The sequence below is a fragment of the Cyclopterus lumpus genome, chromosome 4, assembly GCF_009769545.1.
Source record: "Cyclopterus lumpus isolate fCycLum1 chromosome 4, fCycLum1.pri, whole genome shotgun sequence".
Classification (NCBI taxonomy): Eukaryota; Metazoa; Chordata; class Actinopteri; order Perciformes; family Cyclopteridae; genus Cyclopterus; species Cyclopterus lumpus.
The window spans coordinates 12,175,038-12,202,837 of record NC_046969.1 but is presented as its reverse complement, the minus strand read 5'-3'; the positions used below and the strand labels follow the sequence as shown (position 1 = coordinate 12,202,837).

Below are 27,800 nucleotides of genomic sequence, written 5' to 3'. Positions count from 1 at the left end.
GTGATGCCTGGCAACCAAACATAAAGTATCTTTTCTTACGCTCTGTTTACTAAAAGAAGGAGCACAGCCAAAGGCAGCGTGCTCCTGCATCTCCAAACCACTGAATGCAGATTTACCTCATTTCCTTTGCGACCGTAGACTTTTGCAGTAAACTTGTCGCAATCTGGCCTTTACCCTAGATGTTAAGGCCTTCAAAGCCGAGGTTGATAAACATCAGTAGTTAAAGCCCTTCACGATTGCTGCACGAATGAATGCCAGGCGATCAATGACGGATTTACAATGTCAAGCTGGTAAATCTTTCTCCTGATTCACATTAACAGGGTTGATGGCAAGAGCCGGAGCATGAAGAGTGATGTCGGTACACAGACACACTTGTCTTTTAGATCAGTTCGTTAGCTCGAGGCCGGGTTGACAAATCAGTTTTGTGCAAAATTCACCATAGATTGCAAGAATGTCCCTATGTCGCTGAAAGGCTTTTCAACCTTTTATGGAGCGCTAGTCGATGAGAAACATGTTGACTTTTATTTATTTTCTTCCCAATGAGTGATTTCAGAACTTTTTCCAACCATTGTGTTTTGAAAGAGGGGAGAGGATTTAGGTAAATTATTTTTCATTTTTAAAAAGTTGATCTTGCACTGATGGTGGATAACCACAGATAACCAGTGAAAACCTCGCCTGGGTTGCTGATCCCACCTTGATCTCTATTAAAGGACCACACACGTGTGTTAGCAAGTCGTATAGCCTCATAGGACCAGTGTGAAGGGTTTAGGTTGATTTATTGGGAGATATGGAATATAATATTCATAATATTTTCACAAGTGTATAATTACCTGAAACTAAGAATCGTTGTGTTTTCCTAAGAAGTAGCCTTGTGAAGTCCACCATGTCTCACAGCAAAAAAGGGCCTAATCTATCTTTCAAAGGGAGAGGATAGTGGTGGGCCTTTCAGGTGGCTGCAATCTGAAACCTCAACACTAGGTGCCACTAAATCTTAAACACAGGTCCCTAAAAGTTGCATTAATCTATATTGTTATATTACCAGGTGTTTGACTTATTGTGAAAAACTCAGAAAATGAACACACAAATGATCAATTTCCCACAGCTCTACAGTGCGTTTTTAGCATCTTTCAGCTCATTGTTTTGGTTCACCACTTATGCTCTCATCATCATTCCAAATGCAGGCAGCTGTTTTGGGAAAAAAACGCTCTGATAAATCAATATACCGTACATTAACTGCGCCTCACTGAATGGCATAAAAGAAAATTGGGGAACATACAGTAGCAGAACATTTAGTTGGTTTCGGGCCAGATCTTCAGTGCAGGAATGCTGGATTTCGTTAAAAAGTTAGAGAGGAATAGAAACTTCCATACCATTTTGATACAGTTCAATACATGGAAACCTATTGATACCTGTAATGTTGAAAAAAAACACATCTAAATAACTAAATGTAAAACATATAATTACTGATTCGTGATGTAATGTGTTGCATATACATGCTAAACCATGCAAAGTTTATGATTTAGAGTTTGACGTTTGGTCTGTAAACTCTCATTCACCGGAGCAGAGCTTTGAATCAGCATTTCCTTTCTACTCCTGTTCCAGACTGTCCTCTTGCCTCCTCGGTTGTTTTCTCCTCACTTTTACACAACCCAGATGGGATTCAATCACATCCAGATGACAAGAACATCCAGCTCAAAGATAAATCAGTCAGGACTTAAAGCTTTGTTTTGTTGAACACCTGTCAGATATCTCCTGAGCAGAGGAGCTTTTCTTTGGGAGTGTTAGTGCTGCCATTCCAGATACATGGATCCAGGGAGGGATGGGGACGACAGAGATGAAAACATATCTACAATTACGTAATTAAGGTATGTATATGGCCATGCATTCATTTCTGTATGAAGCGGTTGTACTAGTTTTTGTTCATCGGCATTTGTTTTAATTGTCATCTTAAAAAAGACCACATGTATTGTGTCATGCATTGCAACAATTATTCATGCAACTGGAACACGTTTGAGCTGTTTCACAGCCTATTATGGATTATTATTATTATTACAAAAACAGTTTTTACAAAAGATAATGTCACAATTGACTACTAAGAAATATTATTTCGTGAAAAATAGTTGCGTGTGAAGATTTCAGTTTCTTTCTTCCCTTAATGGCATTTGAAGCTTCTACGGTATAAATATCATGGCAAAAATCATGGCTTTGTACAAAATATTTTTTACCAGGAATATTCAATAGTCTTCAAAGGGAACAATCAAGTTAATATGCACAATCTTTCACAAAAGTCAGTCATTCCCCATTAATGAACAAAAGCTCCATCTTAAGAACACTCACTGGCAAAGTGTTGCGTTGAAGCTCAATCTTTCTTTTGTGATGCTAATCTGTCACAGCTGAGCGATCAGTAGAGCACCAAAGAACTTGCACATGTGCAGCATTTCCCCCGCAGGCCGTCTTGTCTCACGACCCTGTGTCAAGCTGCTAAGTTTGCAGACCAGGAATCAGGTACTGAGGTCTGTTGCTGGGGGGCTTCTGGAGGGGATCTAAAGTCACTTGACCAGACATAGCATCACTCTGGACATTTGTGTTTTGTATTTGGATAAAGACTGAGATGTCATTTTATCTGCATCTTAATTTAAAACATCTGTGTGATGAATTTTAGGTTATCTTTGAAGTCATTATCATCTTACAAAAGACCTCTCAGCACAGAATATTTAACTGTGAGCCCCTAAACTGTATTTATAACCATAAACACAACTCCCCTCCCTCCTTCCCTGTGGTGTTTCCATCTCTCTTTTACCATATCTAACCCTAGCACGGCATCACACCTCTGGGCTTTCAATTCTCCCTTCACTAAAGCCAGGGGCTCTCTGCACCATGACCTTCTATGGCAAAAAAAGAGACGCAGCCCAGAAGGCTTTCATGCTCCCTCGACATCACTGAGGAAGTTACTGAGTTCCATAAGTGGTGCTTTTCTGTCTCCCTGTGGCTGCAAATTGCAAATACATCCAAGAGCATATTGAATGATCACAGATAGTTATCATTCTACACTTTTTTAACATCATTTTATAATGTCATCTAAAGCACACAGGCATGTTTCCCTTTCACTGGCATTTGCTTTATTAGCAACGGTTCAGTTTGTTGTGATTGTGACGTTGGTTTGAACTGCTGCTAAATGCAGTTGGTACACCATCGAGTTCCCTTCAGATCCACTCAACAAAGTTGTTTCAACAACTAAAGGAAATATATTTTCAAATCAAATGAAATTAGTTTCCCGAATTGCTATAAAGGAACATTTGAACGTCCACCACATGGAGACATAATTTCTCATTTACAGTAATAAAAGTAAATCATGTTTAACACAATCAATCGAAGATAAAGACTACATGCAACTGCACTGGGAATCAGTTTTGCAATGTACATAAGTTGGAACATCTACTTTTGTTATGTTTTTACTGTGACTGTTATTCATAACTGCTTATGATTACATAACTGTTACTGTGAAGTGATGTCTTCAGTTGATCAAACCTCTGTGACTTTATAACTAAACAAAGGCAGACGTGATACTCGATGTGCAATTACACAACATAACAGTTGTCTTTTATAAGACTTCACATGGTTTAACTACTGTGTGAACTATGCAAGTGTATATGGTTTAGTTTAAACATCAGTTAAAGTGAACTCCAGTGGCATTAAAGTGATGTCTACAGTATAAAATGATAAGTATCAGTTACACCTGCAACGTACAAGGCACAGCAATTATGTTAAAGAGACTTGTTCAAAACAAAATATGGTTTCTATACTTCCAGTTTAATAAAAAGTACAGAATTCAAATCTATTTTTTAAAATGTGCCATAAAAAGTACAATGATGTATTTACTTTTTGCAGCCACAAGGTGACATACTGTAATATCACTGCAGTATATGAATACACATGAGTGATTATCTTCTTATTCTACGTTTTATTTATTTATTTTCTAAGGTTTTGTGATGAAGAACATTCATCCACTGTACAATACAAAACAAATTTAAATGAATAATGATGCTATTTTAACATTCGGAGATTGTTTAAAACCAATGTATTGCAGTTCTTTAGCTTTATTCATAGGGCTTTATGCTATGGTTCATCACGTCTTGCCTGTTTATGCAGCAGTGTCACAACTAAACTACATGAATAACAACTTTAAGACACATTGTGTCTTTTATTTGAGTCAATAAACGTGTTTGTTTCTTGTTTGGTTCTTGAGATCCTTGGTTAGTAATCCCTGAATGACACTTCATATCTCACACCTGTTGTCCCAATTACCCAATTAGGACACACCCCTGAATGAAAGTATGAAAAGTGTCAGACCAGGTGCTGTTTCTTTGTTTGTCTCCATGATGAAAGCTGAATACTAATTTTCCTCTAAGCGTGAGTGCCTGAAGTTTCCTCTTTTGCACGTTCAATTCTTTGATCATATCACTCCCTGTTACAGAAACCAGACCAACTTCACAATAAACACTTTATTTTAACCATGAAAAGTAGAATGAATCTCTCAATATAGAATAACAATTTCTGTCAAGCAATATTTTCATTACTTTTAATTTCTGTCTTCTTGTTTTAAAGATACATTCTTTTGTCTTTTTTTTTACATGGCCAAACACAGAACAAATTGATACATATCTCACAAACTATATCAACATTTTAAATACGTTACAGCACAAAGTACAAAAATACATTATTTGGGTTGGTGGCTGAGTTAGTGCATGCAGGTGTTGTGCAAGCTGATTACAAATGCAATAAAGTCTGTGTCCAAAAATCACCTGCAATTACACACATACTACATCTGTTTTCATCATTAACTTGCATTATAGTTAGTCACACGAATAGCTTTGATGTGACATCCAAGGTTTGCCTTACCTTCACAGTCCAAATATGCTTTGAGGAAACCAAAACTGAGCAGACCACAAACCTTTTCTCTCTCACTATCTGTGCGTTTTTTTATTCTCTTTAAACCTTTTCCATGTTTCACTTGAAATAAAGCCAAAATATCTCAGCAGAGAATGAAAGACCACTTGTTTCTACTTTACGGTGGCAGCAGATGAGTGAATGTAGGCACACACAGACTTCCCACATCTTTTTTTAATGCATCAAAGGTATGACCACTAGCATGCAATATGCTGTGTGTATGCATGTATATACAGTATTTTGAAGCCACAAGTTGCCTACCACCTCTGTTACTCACTTCCTCACCAATGCACTGCTTGTACAGACTGCATGCTGTCTCTCTGTGAGGACTGTCCATTACTCCACTTGCCTAACATCCATTGAAAGGGTCCAGATTTCACAGCATCACTTACCGAGTGCAGAAGAGCAGTGTAGCACAGTAGAATCTGGCTTTTAAAGAAAGAAATGTCTATGAATGAGGATTGTGACGTCTTCTCCCACAGAACAAAATAGCAGCATTGATGAATGTTCAATTTGCAATCACACATTGGTCGTGGTATGGTATGTCTCTGAAGGAACATGTGCAAACCCGCTTTGGTAAATGCTGAATCATGAGGCTTTCAATGACACAACTGATTTAAAGATGCAAATTTTCATTTAAATCCAGTCTGTGTGAGGGGTTTGTCATCTTGTAGTTGAGCTTTGAGTTGCCTCGTACACGAAGCAGTTCTGAACTGAGGGAGGTAAAGCGGAGAAAAGCCCTGCGTTGTCGCTGACAGCAGCTCGCTCGACTCCTCAGGGCCGAGCAAAGGGTGTGACTCCACAGAACAGTCCTCTCCGTTCAAAACTACATTGTTGAGCAGCTTAATGTTTGTCTCTTCTTCTCTCTGCACCTCATCTTCCTCGCTTTCCTCATCCTCTGCTGGATAGTCCATTTCTAGATAGTACATGTCTTTCTCTTCTCTCACCCCCTCTTCTTCACCTTCTTGCTCTGATGTTTCAGAAAGCTCCTCCACAGAGTTATAGGAGCAGAAGCGCCGCGGGTCGTCCATCTCTCCACCTCGGCAGCTGTCCAGCGCCCACAGGCCGCCGCGGAAAGAATCAGAAATGTCTGAGTTGTTGGCAGAGAAATTGCCCTCATCGCTGGAGCTGTTGCCGCTACCACTCTTGTCGTGGAGATGAATATGCTGCTGCTCCTGCTTCAGATCAGAGAGCAGCACAGTGGCATATGTGACTGAAGACTGAGCAGAGCTGTCATTGAGGCCCGGGGGCTGGTCTGCTTGTAGATCGTCGAGCTGTAATTGATCTAATCTTGGGCTTGAACTGACTAAGGCATCCAGATTAAGCACTATAGAAGGAGCTCCACCAAAGAGCCTCTCACTCTCCATGGCCTGGGCTTGGTTGACCTCCGAGTCAGACCCTGGAGGACGGGAGAGAGATAACACAGTGGCTGGGTCGGGTGTTAGGGACACACGTGAGAGATTGATCTTGTCAACTATGGCGACTTTGGAAATATTCTCAGATGGAAGGAGCAGCTGCCAGGCTGCCAGGCTCTCTGGAAGTTGGAACAAGTGGTCAAAGGTGTCGGTCTAGAAAGATGTACAAAAACAGATTGAAAGCATTAGTTTTCAAATGCTAAAAAACATATGAGCAAGAAAATAAATTGCAGCGATTGCAACTATGATAAAAAAAATGTCTAAGAAGAGCAATGAACTGCATATTTTCTGTTGGGGTAGAATAGCAAGGGGGTGAGGGTGATTGGCTGCAATCTGCCTTCCCTCCATGACTTGTTCGACCCTGAAGCAGGCGAGTAAGATTGTAGCGGGCCGCTCTCACCCTGGACACAAACTGTTCGAGACCCTTCCCTCTGCAGGGGGCTGCGGTCCATCAGGACCAAGACCTCAAGCCACAAGAACAGTTTATTTCCTGCTGCAGTCGGTTCATAAACAAAGCCCCACTGACTGGCTGACTCTCACATCCCAGGACAACTTCAAACACCCTTTCACTTTTCTTTTCTTATTAAAATACACTTATTTTTAGAATATACACTTGTTCTATTATTGCACAATGTTTATTGTTTTTATTCTATTTTAATTTGTATAGTTTTATTGTTTCATTCTATATCTGTATATTGTTATGCACCGTTTACCAAGTCAAATTCCTTGTATGTGCAACGTACTTGGCCAATACATTATTCTGATTCTGTTTCTGGTTAAAACAAGTGCTTTATGAAGCTACAGCCAGGCGATTGGTAGCTTAGCTTAGCATAAAGACTGGAAACAGAAAAACAGCTAGTGTGGCTCCAACTAAAAGGTAACAAAATCAGAAAATCAGCCCACCAGCAATTCCAAAGCTAAAACTAACAAGTAATCTTTTTAATCCACTTTAAAAAAGGAGAGTAGTCTGTCAGACTATGTTTTGGCCATGAAAGGCAACATCCTTGAGTCTTACTGCCACAGTCAGGGAGCCGAGATAACTGGTTCCAGTCGTTATGCTAAGCTAAGCTAACCTGCTGCTGGCTGTAGCCTCATGTGTATCATGTCTATGTTCTCTCACTTCTCACAAATATCCGTATTTCCCAAAGTAACCCCAGGTCTAAATTGAAGGTTGACATGTTGTGCACAACCACTCAGATGAATCACATTCAAGAGCATTCTGAATGCATGTAAACATGTTCATGAGGTCATGTTTAAGAAGAAAATTGCTGTAGTTTCATATTATTTTTACCTTGTTGAAGTCTAGTCCTCTGGCCCAGGAGCATTTGTTTGGGTTGGGAACATCCTTCCACACAAACCTTTTCATCCTGGATAGAAATGCAGCATTTAGGTTCCATCTCTCTGGCTAAAGGATGTTTCCCCTCCTTGCCTCCCTCCCCACATCTCCCTTCAGCGTACATCAAGTGTAATTACACCCTTGTGACCTGTTAAATGTCACACTCCTTCAGTTTATCATGATCTGTGTTTCTGCTCTCTAAATTAGACTGCACCCCAGGGACTTCCATCATGTATCACTTCTTACAGGCGCCTGGGTAAAAAACTAATTTGACATACACTGATGCAGTATAATTAATGCCAGGTACAAGATTAAATATGCATGTAAAGCGATTGCTATTGCCGCATTGAAACACCCCAAAACAAATTTAATATCAGAACTTTTACTTGGTGATTTTTTGTATACAGCAATATCTTTTTATCGCTGTGAATGTGTCCTTGGAGCTTTGTCTTTTCACAAAACAGGAGCCTCTTACTGGTTCTGGGAGAGGATCAGGGTGACAAACAGGACGATGGAGAGGAAGGAGATGATCATCAGCATAATGTAGGCTGCAGGGTCTCGTCTGGTGGCTGAAACGGTCGGAAAAATACACATCTGACCTATAACTAACAACTTAACAAAGGTGCTAGCATTGTGTCATCGTTAGACACTTAAATGTTGAATATGATACTGTTACAACAGCCAGAAAACCAGTGCATACCTATAGCGTACATCGGCTCCCCCTCTACATCAGCAAACACTGGGTACAAGTAGAAGCCTGACTGCTCAGAGCCGAAGAAATCACCTGAAATGATGCATTGAAATCATGTTGGCTGAGTGCACACACTCTTTTATAGTAATACACACTGTTAACAGATACACTAAGCAATTAATAAACAAAAAAAAGAGATCCTATCACCTCTCAGATAGATGGGGCTGTCTGTGTATGGCAGTCTGGCCCACGTTTCCCCAGCCCGGCCCTTGTGATGATCCGATACCGGTTGCCTCTGTGGAGACCACTGCACCACCATGAACAGAGGGACAGAGCTGTCGTCCAACAGACTCCAGGACAGAGACACACAGGTGCTGTTGATAACCAACACACTGAATGAACGCACAAAGCGGCCTGCAGAGGAGAGAGCAAAAACGAGTGAATGTCATTCTTCCAGGTGACTTCTGCTCTTGTGGTTCAAGTTCTGTTACACTTGCATACTAAAGGGAACTCAAATTAAAATATTCTCTATGGCTCTCGAGAGCTATTCTGCCAAAAGAAAACATCTTCCCTTTTTTTGCTGTTTTGATGATCATGGTGGAGAGCACTTATCTGGATTCATGTGTCAATTACTTATGATTATCTGGAGGGTTTGGATGCTCTAAATGCCTACAACTGAACAATGTTTTAGTTTATGTTTACCTATAACCGGTAGTATTTTCTTTTTGCCCACTTGGGGGCAGTGGTTGTGCAGACCATGTTAGAGCCAAACACAAAACAGAGGAGTGTAACAAAGGTGAATCAAAACAGTAAAGTTGTGGTGCTGAAAACAATGAGGTAAAAGACAATTAAATGTTAATTAAAAAGAGTGACCTCTTAATTGTAGTCAAGTTGTTGATGTACAAATATTGTTGCATGCTTTCTCATATACAGACTGGTGATGAAAGAAGAAACCTGAATAAAACAGAAAAGAAACCTAACAAATGCAGAGGCTTCTATAAAAGACGTCACGCTAATGGTTTGCTGACAATGTGAATCATAAGCCGCTGATAGCTTTAATTTAGCTTCTAATAACACTAAAAACATGTTCTCAGAATACGCATGGGGACCTGTATTACATACTTTCCCCGTAAAACCAATGACAGGAACGGAAAACCCATTTTGATTCTGCCAAATAGTACTTTAATGAAAACTTTGCCCTGAATTCTGAGTAATGGGAAAGATACACACAACTGTCAGACACACACACCACTCTAGTTATTTTCTACAAAGAACAGCCACTTTAAAAATACCTGTTTTAGAGCGCTGCTACAGGTTTTTACTTCACTAAAGCTAATGGCAGCTTTGCCTCAATTATGAGTTACGTGTTTCAAATTTCATGCCCTAATGGATAGCTGTTTAATTCCCGGCTTTGACATACATTTTCACAACACAACAACCTTAAAAAAGGTAGCCAAAGTTATATTATTTTTGAGAGGAAATTAAAAACAAAAAAACGGCAAATGACTTGAAACCACCTTGTAATTTTCCTTCCAGTAAATGTGCTCCTGTGTCTGTAAGTGAAGCACTGACCATGAATCGGTTTGATCTTATCTTTACTTTTGGAGCCAGCACTATTTTTTGGAATCATGTTTTGTGTTGACTGAATTAACTGCACATACTTTTCATGGGTCACTGTCCACAAACATACTGTCCTTTCCTTTACTGTCTTAGCGTCCTTGAGACGTCAGGCAACATAACAAGAGCTGTCAGATTATTGCAAAAATACTATGTCTTTGTAGTGTAGTCATTGAATGATCCTGTAACACTAATGTAATATTGAAAATGTGGGACTTTGTGAATCTTCAGGAACAAACAGATAAGTCATTATTTGCCTTCCAGTTGCTGATACTCCCAGCTCACTCACGTTTGGGTTGTCTTTCCAGTGTCATGTTGATGTTGTTAGTGGAGCTCCCCAGATTATTGAAGGCCTCCACAGTCACAGTTTGGGGCTCTTTGTCCCACTGGAAGCTGTAGGAGGACGCCATGTCGATCTGCTGCCTGATCACAAAGCCAGTCGACGCCTGGTACTGGACTATAAATCCATCCACGCAATAAGAGTGCCCTGATATTTGGAGTTGCTGTCCAAAAAATGCAGGAAAGCGAACATCTATTATGTTTAGTTGTGTCTTCATTACAAGGCTGACAATGTATACGTTTGTCAGTTTGTATACCTCAAATAGCAGAGTTACATTAGTCTGGTTTCGGTATGGCTCATCTTGAAAGACTCTCCAGAAATCAGGGCCACGCTCTGGAGCTGAGAGGGAAACCCGGAAAATGACATCACATTAGCTCTCACACCACTGTGTTTGAGTGGGGGAGGAGATGGTGTGATGCGTATCGTATGGGTCGTTTTTCATTAGAGCTCGAATCAGATGGTCAGAAGTGAGGTCACATCAGGCATCTAGCTGCAGCTGTGGTCTTTAAAGGTTAATATTATTAGAATTTGTGAGGTGAAAGTAATGGTGTTGTACCGTACCTCTGCTGTTCTGAGGCATGGAGTAGACCGCATTGCTCCATTCGCTCCAATAGCCGGTGCCGTTGGTGTGCATGCAGCGTACTTGTACCATATACACCCGGCACATGTCCGACACTGCCACCTCCATCCACGAAACCCGCACTGGACTCTGGATCTGCAGGCATGACATCTTATTTAGAGCTCATTTTGGTGGAGAATATCTGACCTGTACACACATCTGTTTCATCCATTAATCCATTTTATCCAAGCAAACGAAAAGTATTTCCTCATCATTATCATCATATTGATATTAGCATCTGTCCAATTACCAAAATATGTTTTCAATCAGAAGACAGGAGGTCTCATACTAGCTAGTATCAGGTCATGTCAAACTGACCATTTGAGACCATATCAAAGCTCCCTGTCATTTAATAGATATTAGATATTAGGTCCTGGACCTCAGTAACTTCTAATATGTTCGTTCTTGATAGATAAACATATTTATTACAGGTAGAAGAACCTTTTGGAAAGATAGTTAGGGTTATTTACCCATGTTGCTTTCAAAATAAAATAACAGTGAATGAACAGAAGTGAGTTGGAAGTGTTCTGCGGTATTCATCCAGTTTTCAAAGTAGTGGAAGACATTGTCTATTTACCTCCCACAATAAATGTTTTTCCATAAAGATAAGTGAAATGCCATCCATAGAACCACTTAGCCACATGTGTTTTAAAAGCCTGTTGTTGGTAAATAATCCAACACACCAGCTCACCTTCCACTCCGGCTGGGCTCTGACAGCGGAGGTCGAGTGGTAGCAAATCTGACACTGGAGCCCCTCGGCTGGCAGAGACGGAGGCTCCCACGTGACCATCAGGACCCCACTGCTTCGGCTCACTGCCCTCACATTAGTGGGCATATGGGGTTTTACTGCAAGGGAAATAGCATGGAGGAAGAGTGTGGGTTTGTCTTACGCAACATGGTCATAGATACAGTAATGAAAGAAAACAGACAATTACAACAAAATCAACAATCACGTTTACACCTTTTACATTTTTCTGTGATCAACAGCAATCATTACTTTAATCTATATACGTATTTAAATGTTCTCTTCAAACTTTACAACTCTTTCCTGTATGAGCCTTTATTAGAGCAATGATTTCCTTTAAAGTGTAATACTATACAAATAATATTGCCTTAAAAACTGCAGTTTGATTCATAAAAATCGAATTTTCAAAGTATGCCATTTAGTTATTCCAGATTTTCAAGAATATCTCAATTGAACGGGGAGAAAATTCATATTCTTTAGAGATTTCTATATGCTATTTTATTTTGAAAAATAATGATGCCTAGTGATATTTCTGTTGAGTTTAGTTGTGATATGTGCTCCACACATGAATCCATCTTGCTCACCATGATCTATGGGAGTCAGGTAGGTGGGTTTAGTCCTGATGGGGCCCAGCCGGGTCGGCACCTCCAGCCACAGCATGTAGCAGTTCATCCTCAGAGGCTGGATGGTGCAGGTTTCTCGCTTGGATTGAACCTGCGGGCAAGCCGGCCCCATCTCCCCCACTTTCTCTCCAGCTGTTTCCCTCTCCTCCATCACATCGCATGGCAGGTCGGCCCACCTGGCATGATCAAAAAATTATTGTCACATGATTCCTAAAGGTCTTTTCCCTTTTTATACAATCTGATCAATACAACTTGAATGCCAATACTACAATGTCAGACGCTGAAGTTGTTTAAAATAAAGGATAATTCCATTTTTTGACAACTTGGATCTTCTTTTTGTAATTCTTAACATTATTTATATTGGTTGTGCTAACAATGTACTTCTAAATTTTGCTGAAATGAAGACGAGACATCTGTGGTGTCCAGAGTAAGAGGCTCGTTTGAGATGAGCCAGTGCTGCGCAGCATCGATGCCCAACAATGTATGCCCGTTAGATTCATGTCCGGCTTGCTTTCACGTCATGCACACATAGTCAACAGTAGTTTTTAGAGCCAGGCGACACAATTGACCTCTACCCACTGCATGACCCAGGGAATGATGGGAAACGTCTGGCTGTCACCAGATCAAAGAGCTGATTGGCTCTCAGATTTGCTAACAAACACCACGTTTTGTAGAAAATACTATTTTTCTGTTTAATTTGAATATTTAACGCTAGATTGTTGGCTATGAGTTTAATCTAACAACATATATTGTGTGATTAATGCAGATAAAGCTTATTTATACAACACATATCAAATCGAGCAGCAAAATGTGACCCAGGCAGAAAAAAGAAGAACAAAGGATAGCGTACAATGCAGATACTGTCACGTAAATATATTTGCGAACACATGAATGAATCCTAAAGAGATCAGCAAACTACAAATAGCATACAGATCGGATCTAACAGGATGTAACTGTTTCTGTGATGTCCTGTTTATTCTTTAAAGGCGAAAGTGTCTCACAACTTGCATTCTCTCTGCTGGCCAGCAGGGGCGACACCTCCAGTTGCAAAAATAAGTCAGATTGTATGGAAGTCTATGAGTAAATGACCCTACTTCTTACTTCATTACCACATCGCAAACATGAGTTCATGGTCTCAATTGCTAGTTTAAAGTCTGCAATACAGCATGATTGCTTATTGATTGATGATGTTCCCTTTTAGAGGGAAATAGAGCATAAAGCAGAGTATGCTTTAGGACGGGCTTACTTTGATTGACAGGTCGCTGCCGCTACCAGAGCTGTGTACGTTGTCTCTACATCACTCCTCTGCATTCCAAATATAGTAACTTCTTTTCATTAGTTGCAAAAAAACAACATGGCGACTGCCATAATCCAAGATGGCGACAGCAAAATTGCCAAACTTAAGGCTTCAAATTGGCATTCCACAAACGGGTGGAATGGTGACATCACGATGACGAGGTCAACTTTTTATACACAATCTGTCACCAGAAAGCATTAATGCAGATCTCCAGATCTCCAGATCGTATATCTGAATCTAGGCCGATAACTCCATGATGGTTAAACTGTGTAATGAATCTGTGGTTCACATGACTCCCTGGTCATTGTCAGTGTGGTGGGTCAAAGTTGAACCAGGAAGTCGATCTGTAATATGTGATGAAAACAGATTGGGGATTAACTTTAATTTGAGTTTGGGGATTTGTGTAAAAGCTGTATGATTGTCTGACTGCTCGGGTTTCTTTCCCAGTCTTCTAAAACTATGAAAATAATATCTAAATTGTAATACAATGTAATTATACTCAGAATCACATATATTGTCACTTCTAAATGGCACAACATCTCATACATCTAAATACACAGTAGTGTATTTTTTATTTATATTTTAAAGACAAAGATTTAGAGCTAGGGAAAGAAGGAAGTACATAGTATTGTTGAGAGAGAGTTCTGAAAAATCATTCTGTCAGTCCTCATTGTTCTTGTGTTTTCTAGTCAGAAGTCCTGCTGACATTGATTTGTAGTTCATGATGAAACACACTTCCTAGTATCACTTCACATAATTATTTCCAGGTTGTGTTCACTAAATGTGCAGTCTGGTACACTGTGTTCTGTAACTTCCAGGTTAGAAATGCCAAAGATTGCACAAACATCCAAATAGACGACATTACAATGAGACAGTTACTGTCAAATGTAAATTGCTTTGTTACCTTGACCTGAATTTAGGATTAGTCAACTGTGTGTTCTTCCAACTGCAGTCCATAGCATCGATATCGCCGTTGGTTACACAGTTTATATTGATGGAGGCTCCTGAAACACAATAAAAAAATAAAACAATAAACTAAACCAGAAGTAGCCTCTGTGCTCTGGGATGATTTTGGTTCACATAATTGTGCTGTCACAAGTGCCCACCCTCTTTCCTTGTCCACAGTGGTGGAAAACGGACTCATCAGAGTTGAAATGATCTTTCACTGCAGCAAAAGCTCATCCATGTCTTAATAAATGTCTGATTTCTGTCTGTGATATTTAACTATGCTGGTGCAACAAAGCTCACCTTCTACATAGATCTGGTTGTATGGGCCGGTCCACTCCTGAGTGCACTGCAGCAGGTCATACATCTGAGTCTCAGAAGGACGTACTGTGATCTGGCTGACCTGGTTTTGGAAAAGTTATTAACATGGTTTGTACTTTCCTAAAGATATTGGAAATGTTTGCAGAAACACACAAAAGCCCTGGAGGAAAAGGGTTTGGTTTCTTCTCTCACCCACTGGTTGACTGGGTGGTACTGACTGCGATCAAGCCGTTGGAAGTTGAGCTTCCACATGGCCGTGCTGGCGTTGATGCTGCGGTCGTTGAACACACAATACACTGTGACGTTGTCTCCTGGTCGCGCCACCACTTTCTCAGGGATGTAGCTCACCACTACACACGCACACACACACACACACACACACACACACACACATACAAAATGACATATATAATTATTATTTTTGTTAATTACCAAAAGCTCTCTTATGAAATTCCTCCTTTTATAATTTGTATAGAGATCTCAATACAATACGTTTTTTGTTTTTATACATAAAACAAAAATGTGAAAAGTAACAAAGGAAAATAGAACAAAGACCCTCAGCTGCACAAACGTCTAACTCCCATTTACCCAAAGTTTCCATGTAGACCATAATACAAAAGACAACTTTTTCAGGGATTTTAAAAATCCCGCAGTTGCAGCCAACCAAAACATCTGCTTTGGGTCAAATGAAGAGTGACTCATCAGCAAAATACAATTCATTTGAAAAGAAAACTTTTGAATGAATTGTGAAAAGTGTCAGTATCATGACTCATCATTGTTCAAATGTATTTTACATCATTCTAATACATATACATTGAAAATACACATTTAAATTAGCTGTTTTTGGTTTTAATTAGCAGTCTTTTGTTGCAGAGCACACACAAGCTTTTTATAGTCTCTGATTAAAAGGATCATTCAGAGTGTGCAAACAATTCTCACAGTTTCAGCTTCATGTTTATCACTTTGAACATATTTGCTGCTTGTGACATTTCCTTTATTTATGTTATACTTTACGATCGGTAGCTGCTCACTAGCCTTGAGAACGGCCTTTGGCTCTGAATCTATTGACCCCACTGGAATGACTACCATTAATAGCTAATGAGCTGGAATTCATTTCAATAGTTCAGCATTGACATAAATCTACCTGAGAAATAATTGAGATCAATCTACCACAGTCAGTGGTGGATCAACCCAGTCGAGTAACTGACGTCGCCATCTGTCGAGCCACGAGCACGCGTGAAAAACATCCAACCGTCAGTTAGTTTCTGCTAATTTCAATTTCAATTTCAATTTCTAATTTCTAATTTCTACGCTGTTCTTCCAAGAATCCCCAGGGAATCATTGAACTCCTGTGACTCATTTTCATCAGAGGGGAAGACAGCTGCCAAAGACTTTTCAGTCTGAGTACAAAGAACATCATGTTGTATGTCTTTTGCCTTACTCTGTGATTTTCTGTCTCTACAAACTTTCGGAAGGGAACGGTTCTTACAGTTCAGGTAGATGTGGTGAGGTTCACTCCAGTCGCTCCACACTGGAGGCTTGTCTAGGCCAGAGCAGCGAACCTGGATGGTGTAGTTTAGTCTGGGCTTCAGCTCAAGAGACAACCTGGGCTCTGCAGGCACAGACACCACCTGGACACACAGCAACACACCAAACTGACTCCAGGATAGTTGAGCGGATCAACATGTGAGAGCCATGATTAAGAGATACCATATTTCCTTTATCCACTTCTAGGAGTCTTAAACAGAAGGTGTAAAGTCAGACCTCTGAATGAATCATGGAGTTTCTGATCCCCTCCTGAACACTGAGTGCACTGTTCAGCATGTATGAGGCTATTAAACAGAAACTGACTGCGAGCAGGTCGCACATAGTAAACATACTGTCTTGTCAGTGGAAAGAAATGGGTGCAGCACTCCTGCAGGAACAGCAAGTACAGTACGTGTGACCTAATCAAGGTTGCGTACGTTTCTCTATTATTTCATTACTTCCAATGTAAGTTCTTTAAAATCCTGAAAGCATATTTTCACTTCTCCATTTGAAGCAAATTTTGCACCTGGTGTCGAAACTTTCTTTGCGGTCTGCACTAAGGTTAATAAATCGTAAATAGTGGCGATATATACTTAATAGATTAACTATAACCCGTTATTAAGAACAACTTGTGGATGAATTAACATTTATAGCTGCAGACAAGATGGCCAAGAGCATTTATTAATGGATTATCTTTAAAAAACTGAATCGGAAAAAAGGATAAACACCACCCAAAGGTCTTTGTACAACCTGTAAACCCAAATGTTCTTATTAATAGCTTTGAACTAATCTATAACATATCAATGTGTTACCTGCCATGCTGGATGAGCGGTGTTGGGAGAGTGTCGAACTTCGTATCTCAGCGGACCGATATCAGAGTCTGGCGGGTCGTCCCAGTGTACAATCAGTTCGGCCTCAATGGTCTGAATGTGTGACAGGTTGACTGGAGGACTCTGTCTCACTGTAGAAATAGAACAGATCGTCTCTAAAGCCGATGCACGTGTTTACAGTCACAACAAAATATACCGTTAATCATATTGCAACTTTGATCAGCGGTTGCTAAATCCAATGGAACAACTGTACTGTGCATATTTCTTTTCCATGTAATCCTCATATCAGGATTATCAATATTAAATTAATGAATAAATCACATCTTGAGTTCATAAAAAATAGTGACAAAATATGGTTTTATTTCTCTGCTAACTTTAGTTTCACTTCACCTTTCGGTATTTACATAAATAAACCTTACACACTTAAATGTCAGTGAGTGGATATTTAATGAAAGCATGTAGCTGGGAAATTTGATTATCCCATGATTCCACTGTGCTGTATATGGATCTTAATATTTAGACTGAATTATCCCATTACAGGTGGACTTCAGAATGAGATGATGAGAAGCAACATACTTTCTCAAAAAAAGAATACATTATGTTAACAGGTGCCATTCAACTGGAAGGTTTTGGTTTATCTTATAGGTGACCTTTTTACAGTCATAACCTAATCTAAATACACAGTGTTCAGTGATTGTTTGTTTCCATTGTTACAGAAAACAAAGCACGAAACAAACACATCCTTTTCATACCAGGTCGGTCAGGAATCCTGAGGAGAACAGGCGGAGCAATGTCGGAGAAGATGCTGATGGTTACCACGGTGACAAAGTTTGTTGCAGCGCCAAGAGCGAGTGAACACATGAAGGAATCTTTCCCTTCGCAGACAACGGGAGGGTCAGGTGCTGTATTCCCATCCTTCACCTCTGTGTCGTCTTTCTGTGACCTGAGAAATTGATAAGAAACACACTTAATTTGTTCTGTTATCTCAGTGCAAAGTATATTATCGGAATTTAAAATATGTAATCAAAACTAAATATCTATGAATGTCCAAAATGATATGACATTATCTTCATTAGCTTGGCTGAGAAGTCTTTACACATACTTTACACTATAATTCCACGACAACTGTGCACATTTATCTACTGATGTAGATTGTGAGACATTATTTGATTATCACACATCCCCTCTGCTAATCAAAGTTAACAATACAGTACGTTACACCCCACTTAGCAGTTGGGAAAGGATCAGATTAGACTAAAACACATACACACACAAAATAATACAAGAGTGACGCTTAATACTCACAACAGTCGCTGTAGACTAACTGCCATTGGACCAGCATCCATCATGGCCGATGGTGGAAAGAGAGACTCAAGGTCACATCTTAAATGTTCCCAGTTTCCATCCATTCTGCACAGTATGTCCAAGCAGGTGCCTGAGAAGGAATCAAAATGGCACATTAGTAGCATGATCAGCGCCATATCCCTGTTACATGTGGACTGTGACCTTCAAATGAAGGCTTCTCAGAAAACGGCCTATAGCTTCGTATTCTGAGAAGATTCTATTAAAGTTGATGTGGGAATTTAGTAATGAAGAAGGGAAAGTCTTTTAGATTTCAAGTAATCCAAATAAGATTGGAGAAATCAATCTTAGTTAGACTAATTATCTACAACAGGAGTGGTCCTGGCCACCTATGGGCTGCTGCGCCCCACACCTGTCTCGAAGGCATTTAGATGCTGAAAGCAACCATGACAATTTTAATAAGATCAGTGAGTAAGAGGTAAACAGGAATGAGCAAAACAACCAGTGACCTTGGAGCTGAATCATACTTTGCGACTGTCAAAAAGCCTCATGGAGCAGTCAGGAGGCACAGCTTTGGTCTTCTCCGTCAGCGTTGCTAATAATTAAAGCTGGAAGGTCTTTAATAATTACAAGTGATTCAAATGAATCACAGCACCTCACAGATCAATGAAAACAAGGCTGTCCCTGTCAAACAAATCCTCCTCATCATGTCTCAATATTGTGTCACCTCCATCTTCACAGCCACGCTCACGTTATCAAGAGAGCATTTTATAATTATGACTCACTTGAACTGGTCCTGCATTTGCCATTAAATCTCAACGACCTTTGTACGCTCTCTTCTTGCTAGAAAACAGTGGTGCCGAACAATTTCCTGTATGAATAGAAAAGGTAAGAAACAGCTGGTTTGATTCTGTTGATACATGTGAATCCTTGTGCGCCAGACTATCCTGTGAATTGACAGCACCAAGACCCGCACGGTCACTCACCCTGATGGGCGGTTAGCTGAAAATCCATTAAAGTGTAATGAGTCTGTCAGGAGGATCTTTAGAGGCATCTCCATCAGTGACACGTGACCACAATGCAGGGAGGCTCTGTCACGCTGACCCTGCTGTATGTTCTGATGAGCAACGGCCACATCATACAGCCACCCTGTTGCTCATGAGATCACTGTGTATCTCCAAAATGCAGTTATTCTCATGTTCCTCCATAGAACCAGGGAGGTCTGTCCTGTACATCTTGTCTGAAGTAAATAATTAAATGTCGTCAAACTATCAGTGTGCTCGATCCCAAACTCAACGGGGAGCCAATCATCAAAAACATGTTTTGTGGCATCGCTAGCGTACAAAAGTTCCACAGGATACCTTTTAATGGTAGAAAACACCAGCTTCAGTAAATTAAATATTGTTTTTCAATATATTGCTAAAGTAGTTTGAGAGGCTCCTTGTGAATTAAAATGGTTTGAATACCATTGAAAGTGCTGTATGTGCATGTCTATGAATGACAACCCCATGGAGCACCTAAAAATCTACATGGAAAACGTTGATATTTGCATTCCTCATTTCAGATTCTCTCAACAAAAAGACAAGACTCTTTGAATCCAAAAGCAAAAGGTTTTGGGTACTAGTTGGTCTTACTAACCTGCAACCTCAATGTTTACTATTAAAAGCCATTTAAAGCGACTTTAATATTATTTTTCTTAGAGATGTGTAACACTGATGTAAGGGAACAAAGCCCTGCAAGGCAAGGCATGTTTATCTATAGAGCACAATTCGTACACAAGGCAATTCAAAGTGCGTTACAGCTACAATGCAATAAAACGCTGGAGGCACTACACTGCATGTGAGTCGAGTACATTGTCAGAAACAACTGTGAGTAGCCTCAGTGGTATTTCATAGCCACAGTCGGAGAAAAAACATTATCGAACGGTCGTGAGGAAGCATGATGTTTATATGAAGCCACTCCAAAACCTGGCTAGGGGCGTCTGATATTAATGGCCTCATGTTTGATTTCAACATATGCAAATACAGAGATGGTGTGAAATACATCACGTCACATGCACTGACTCTTACAACAAGGCCTTATCAGCCAGGACAGGAGCAACCCAACATCTTAAATAAATCATTTCTTTGTTAAGAAGATTTCTTTAGATACCATTGTCTAAAAAACTCTTACCGCCAGAGGACTCATGATGATGTGATTCGTTTGTTGAGCCCCTGAAGCTGCAGACGGGGTAGTGTGGGAGGTCTGATTCAGAGCGGTTTGTCTCTGCCGTGACGTGTGTGACGTGTGCGTCGCCTCCCTCGGCAGTGAGGTGGGCTGAAGGTGAGTCACAGCACAGCTCATCCTGCCATGGGAGGTCCAGGGCAGCTGACTGCAGAGAGGACCCATCCTCAGGCTCCAAACACCGAGCACCTGCTTACAGAGAGGCAAGAAGGTTGACTCAGGTGCGACACATGGATAGAAACACAATGTATATTCAGTGTTTATTGATATTTTATGTTTGGGTTTCATTTTATGCATTAGACAAGTCAAATTACAATATGTTTATTATATTTTTTTTATCAATGAAGAGGGTTTTTATTATTTTATTTCACATTGAAACAACCGGTTTCACTCTGAATTGTTTCATTTTGCAAACATAAAGCTTGTGGTTTACATTTCTTACCAAGCAATGTATTAGCTATGAATAAAGCACAGAGCAGCTCAGATTACAATTCACACAGAGGGAGAGCAACTTAATTATCTGCTTATGTCGACCATATCTTTAATAGCAAATGTTGCAATTATAAGACTCTTCAGCCTTATTCAAACATACGTTTTCATTAAATAACGCGATGAACTGGCAGAATCGGTGAGGAAGTAAATACGGTTAGGTTTCTGTTCCCCACAAAATGTTGCAATCTAACTGCCTCCTTCTGAGACATCCTGCATGTCATTTTGTATTTTGAAGTGAATAGTTTTAATGACAGACTGTGTTTGTGTCTCAGAGAAAATCATCAAGCACAAAGACCTGATGTGAAAGTGATTTAGCTGAGGTGAAGCTGGTAGAGAATAACACACTGTACGGTCAAAGAAGACAGCACAGTGGTTTTCATCTTGACAGCACATGAGCTCCACATGGGAAATATGACGCTGTGTGATTCTCAAGTGTCAACACTGGTATGAAGCTGATGCAATGTGCTTCCAATAACTATTTTTGAACTGGACTTTTTTCAGCTAAGTTTATCTGCTTACTGTGAATCAGCTGTATTACTATTTTTTAGGAAAGAAAACTGGTAGTACTGGTCCTACCAGCTGTTGGAGGTTGAACTCACCGTGAAAGAGCAGGAGGATATGCATCAGGACTGTCAACATTATGGACCGAATCCTTCAGAGATACAGAGAGAGCATAAATAATGGAAGGAGTTATATTTATTAATAAACACCTTTACATGTGGTTTTTAGATTTAGCATCTTTTTTATGTTAATTATGTTTCATATGGCATTTCCTGGTGTTATTTATTCTCTGTAATGTGTTTTGTGTCTGTTGTGCACTGTGGACTGTGTCTATTGTTGTCTGCATGTTTTGGTGGCAAATGACTTTCCCCACTGGGGATAAATCAAAGTTTTCCAATCTAATATAAACCTTGATTTGCAGCTGTCAAAAAAATTAAAACAATGGTGAGAGAGAAAAGAGACACAGATGAACACATACATTAAGCAAGATAAGCATCACGGATAGTAGAAGTTGATTTAGAAGGTTGCTGCATGAACATAAAGCAGGTGTAAATGAAGTACTAAAGGTTTCAGTGGTTCAGAGGTTTATAGCAATATTTGTAATCTTTTCCTAATTCTAACCGGAGTAAGAGTGTGAACATTGAACAGATATGATCGATCTTCAGCGTTCTAGCATCTACACTCCGGACTGTGCTGGATATTAAGTAATCTCTTCAGGTTATGGAGGACATAAAAGACAGTCCATGCTTAATGACCAAACATAATGGATTATGATCTTAACATCTGATTACAACAAAACCACTATCATGGGAGATCAGTGGGAGGTGTGTGTGCACAACTGGGAACGACGTAGTGCCAAGAACAGTTGAATAACTAGTGAACCGACATGTGATGACTCATCAGGCAAAAGGTCTGCGCTGTGTCTCTATTGGTACACAGAGCACTTTCTCTGTCTAGCAGGCTGTGGGTTCGGTTTGTTTTAAGTTAGTCGCATGCTTTGTTTTGCACTACACAAACACATCAATCCCTCATGCAAACGTACAACACTGATGAACCTGACATCTGCATCTTAAAAACACTTATTTGGCACAATTTGGTTAGATTTGATTTATTAAACAATATTTTGATGACATGTGATTGTGGTGTGTCTCCTTTTTGTTGAGGCCACTTGAGCTATAGGTCATATGATGATTACAATGAGATCAGCATTAAAAGCTGTTTGTAATCCTATTTCTGGGTTTATGCACAAGTACCCTCAGGGGTACACAAACCTCTCAGTGGGAATCGCTGTTCTAAAGTATTGACTAGTCTGTGCCGAAGGCCAAAGTAAATAATCTCAATGGTAAACCCAAGCAATAACAATGTTATACCAAGTTTCCCAAGTCTAGGAGATCCTGCTGAACCTGATAGATTTACGAAATGCCATTAAATAAAGTAAATATGTCATATAAATGGCTACATTTGTTCTACTACTTAACACAAGTAAGTCCACTTCTAAAAGACACATTCATCTGTAAAAACACATTTACTGGCCTGTGCTGTAATCAGCTGCAAAACCCTAATTTGCAACATTATGTTTTTTTGCTGGAATTTCTTTTTTTTGCTTTCCCAGATTCACATTTTTACAGATGCCCACATCTTGTTTCTAACTATGTTTATTGTTATGCAAGGCAAATTCCTTGCTTGTGAACGCTTGATTGGCACTAAACCTGATTTGTACATTTTGTATTTCATCTGATCACAATGCAAGATATCATAAATTGCAATGCATGGCAAGACAATTTGACCTTCTCACATCCTGTTTCAGAGCTCCCACTCTCCTGTCTGTCTGTAACAGCTCAGCACACAGGAACATGGACTCAAACGCAGGACTGAGAGTCAGAGCAGTTGAAAATAGTCAATACTTTACTTGGTGAAAAAGAGAGAGTTTGGCATCAGGTTATCAGTTGGTGAGGACAAACAAAAAAGGCAAACAGAACTGGGAACAGGCAGGTGAGACTGGGTTGTGTATTAGATGATGTGGTTAAAGTCTGGAGAAAGAGGGCTAGTATATATGCAGGGAAGCAAATGAGTGACTGGGTATGTTGAAACACACTAGCAGTGAGAAGATGACTGTTACAACAGGAAAACAAGCAGAAATGACTTATCATAGTGAAGGGGTTGAGATAAAGCAGAAGGAAATACTGTATTTTCTCTTGAGGTTATCATCATATGACAACAAGATGCTGCTGTCTCTTATCAGTTTTCTCTGCAATCTTCCGTTCTTTCGAGACAAATGTTCCCATAAAAGTGTAATCCGTTCTTCTCAGATCTTTCTCCTCTAATTAATTCATGTTGTGCTTTATTATAAATATTGTCATAAAGCCAAATGTGAGCAGCACGGGCAAAAAAAGAGTAAAACAGTGTAACTTCACACAAGCTAGTAAGCAAATCTATTAAACCATTGATATGCTCGACCCGAGACCAGCGCATGCAGTGAAAAATGTATGTGTGTGTGTGTGTGTGTGTGTGTGTGTGTGTGTGTGTGTGTGTGTGTGTGTGTGTGTGGGTGTGTGTAGTCCAAATAAACAAATAGGAAGGGCACTGAATCAATTAATGATGATATGCTGTGCCGATAAATATGACAGGTGTGTTCTATCCGTAACAAACGTGTTCCTAGTACAGAACACACCTGTCATCACCATCAGGTGTTCAAAACAAACCCTCTGGCATTTTGAAAAATATTAGCAAAAGACACAAATAATACAAAGTGGTTCGGTTAGGATTCAACTGTTGTTTCTGGTGCGAAATATTAATCATGACACAACTTATTCATATTCATATATGAATACTAAAGCAGCTTCCTCCTGTAATTAAGTGAGTAAGCCAATGATGCTCCAAAGAAGTGAGGTGGGATGAATGAACACAAAAGCAGAAGAAAGAGACGGATGAAGTCCATGCTCATGACTTCTTAGACCACATATGTTCATATTATAATAATTTGGGACAGCAGCCAAACTTTCAATAACATACCGGTAGCCTGTATTATAAAATGTATAAAGACGTTGTTATTTTTGTTTATAAAAAAAAAGTATTGCAACCTTTGCTGTGCTATGAAAACACTTAAGTTCAGTAGGCTTTGCTGCTGCTTCCTCATTTTCCTTGGAAACAATCATGCCGGATCAAGATAACGAACTTAAACTATTTTCCACAGAAGGAAGCTTTGCCCCTCGGCTCCGTGCCCAACTTTTCACCCGGGTCTGACTCACTCCCAGCCTGCCCTGAGCTGCACTAGAGGAGACACGTCGGGGCTTATTTCCCCATCTAGCAGCAGCATCATATCTTAGAAGTTTAGATTTGTTTTTATCTTTTCTGTTTCGGGACTAATATCCATTTACAGTGGCGTTTCTATTCCTGACAAGTTTCCCATGAAAAAAATAAGTGAATCAAGAACAAGAAAAAAGTATGTCTCACCGGTCATATCTATGTCTCACCGGTCATATCTATGTCTCACCGGTCATATCTATCCATCTATCCATCTATCTATCTATCCATCCATTCATTCTTCCATCCCTGTACAGTGTATCATCAGTGGACCCTAAATACCCAGACAATAATAGTCAACATCAGAATTGAAAAACATTCCAGCTGTCAGTTTGACATAAGTCATCTGTGTAAAGAGATACAGGAAAGTTTTAAGATCACAATAACGGTTGGCAGCCCGACCACAAACTCCTCATATGTGGTTATGAAAAAAGTACTAATATTGAGACTGTGTCCTTACATTGCTCCTGGCAGTTTATTCTGGTTATGTGTCCTGGTTCTCTTTTGTCCGACTCATCCAGGTGAGTTTAAATCCTCGGTGAGAAAGATCTGTGTGCCTCAGTCACAGAGTCCACTGTCCATGTTGCAGTCTGAGACCAACAACAACAATGATGAAGATGTCTCTCACACACACACACACACACACACACACACACACACACACGCACACACACACTGAAGCTGTTTCCCACGTAGCCACCCACTAAACCTCCCGGCGTAAAGAAAAGAGAGTTAACACGCCTGGACCAGAGACTGCACTGGAGCTGAGAGATAAGGGAGAGGCTTCCCACACACAACCGCGTCCTGCCCACTGTGATGCGTTCAGGAACACCTCCAAAAATCCTAGCACTTCAGATTTCAAGAAGCCAACAACACAGTGTTCGTGTTGAAACTTAAATTGCAAAGCTTATCTATTTATTTTACACTCAATTATTGTATTCATTGTATTTACGTACATTAATTGTCGGTATTGTTTTGTTTGTGTACTATGTATTCAGCACATAGTGAAGAACTCTCTTGTAGGGACATACATCCTTTCCCTAAAATTTTATATTAAGACTTAGTTTTAAGATTAAGTCCATTCATTCATCCATCAATCTCCATTATCTCTTGTGCAGGCTCACACAGCTTATATTGAAGCCATACACACTGGTTGCCGTCCATCACAGTTCTAACGCAGAACAGGAATAAAGTTGTATTGCATCTCTAGATCATCCCACGCTTGTTTTTTTATGTCTCCAAGGGAGTAGCCCAAAAATGTTTATCCTGACACATGCCAAATGTCTCTATGGGATTTTGATTTAAGTTTCTCAAGCAGCATCTGTATTCTATTTTTTTCAAGTGAGTTTGCAGCTGTGCACATTAATCTTTAGTGGTCATTCTGCTGCTAATGAATGAGTAAATATAACAATTTGTGAGGTGTAAATTAGTCTCAATGGTTTGACATATTCACATTCCAGGCTTAACATATCAATATTGCCTTCATTTTTATTTAGGTGTTTATCATTCCAATGGCATAAGGCAGAGCTAGAAAAGGCCATCTGACAGACAGGCACACAATTCCCAACATCGCTGGTTTCCTCTGGATACCACAGACCTCTAGCGGACTACACCTCAGCCTCACAGATGTTCCACATCATGTCAGTCAAACATGTCTTGTGTTCGTATGAAACAGAAGGCAATGGAGTGATATGGAGCGAACACAGGTCCAAAAAGTCTAGTGGATTACTGATCTCATGCAGGCGTCTGCTGACACCCTACTTCTGTCTAATTTTTGAAATGCTCCTAAAAAGCCCACTGTTTGGGTCCTGGAAAGAAAGTCTCCATCCAGACATTACACCTTTGGTCAAACCACTAAGTCAACATACTTTTCCAAATGCAAACAGATATTTCAGTCACTCTATTATTTGAATGAAAAGTATGTCTGTGTCACTATTAACTATACACAGAACTCCACTAGAAGAGTGAACAGTGGATTATTTTGTTGTCCTGAAGATGTAGTCAGACATTTGTGTCTCATGTTTATACATTCCCAAAACTCTCAACATCCATGACCCACCAGTTGAAAATAAAAGATGTCCTTTATTACAGTAATGCTGACTGGTATCCATATATTTCTCTAACTTTGTCCTCCAAATGTAGCTTTTATTTATACACTCAAAAAAGGATATTGGCTGGCTCTAACATTTACTATAGTGTGACATGTATTTTGAACAATATTCATTAATGTTTCCAATGTGAACGCGTGATTCAGTCCTGTAGGATTTGCAGAGTTTCCTATTCATCTAACCTGCATGCCTGTGGACTGTGAGAGATTAGAATTATGGCCGAGGTTAGAATTACGATCAGACTTTTGTTAAGCATTGAACAGATATGTTTAAATTTAGAGTAAGCTTCCAGGAAATTATACAATACACAAGTATACTATTACAGGGTTGTTTGTGTGTGTGTGTGTGTGTGTGTGTGTGTGTGTGTGTGTGTGTGTGTGTGTGTGTGTGTGTGTGTGTGTGTGTGTGTGTGTGTGTGTGTGTGTGTGTGTGAGACGAAGTGAGAAACTGCCTTCAGTCAATATCAAACTTAATTACGTAGAAAGGATGCGTGATTGTGTGAATACACAAATGTATGCACGTAAAGAGGACGTTCTTTTGCAAATGGATTTCCTTGATCTGCGACACGATGGAGGAGCATCACTTCAATTTCATAGACCACTGATCTTTATGGAGATG

General features: G+C 39.8%; 1 protein-coding gene and 1 long non-coding RNA gene across 3 annotated transcripts; one reads left to right on the top strand and one right to left on the bottom strand.

The window, feature by feature from the left end:
* Positions 1–4,487: 4,487 nt before the first annotated feature.
* Positions 4,488–25,848, bottom strand: lepr (leptin receptor). Of its 2 annotated transcripts, XM_034530376.1 has the most exons (20): positions 25,535–25,848; positions 21,870–21,922; positions 20,728–20,967; positions 18,559–18,688; positions 18,006–18,196; positions 17,236–17,384; positions 16,386–16,527; positions 15,089–15,246; positions 14,879–14,978; positions 14,535–14,634; positions 12,295–12,509; positions 11,657–11,811; positions 10,908–11,061; positions 10,603–10,685; positions 10,296–10,509; positions 8,597–8,803; positions 8,399–8,482; positions 8,174–8,267; positions 7,654–7,729; positions 4,488–6,515 (listed from the first exon to the last, which is right to left on the bottom strand). In XM_034530376.1, coding segments are annotated over exons 1-20 (3,483 nt in total). In that variant the 5' UTR covers positions 25,537–25,848; the 3' UTR covers positions 4,488–5,579. The 2 variants fall into 2 exon arrangements, with proteins under 2 accessions (XP_034386267.1, XP_034386268.1); XM_034530377.1 differs by lacking the exons at positions 20,728–20,967; positions 21,870–21,922; positions 25,535–25,848 and adding an exon at positions 19,341–20,699.
* Positions 20,906–22,891, top strand: LOC117729372. The gene is made up of 3 exons (XR_004609356.1): positions 20,906–20,999; positions 21,543–21,714; positions 21,819–22,891. It is a non-coding gene; the product is annotated as an uncharacterized LOC117729372 (long non-coding RNA).
* Positions 25,849–27,800: the final 1,952 nt, after the last annotated feature.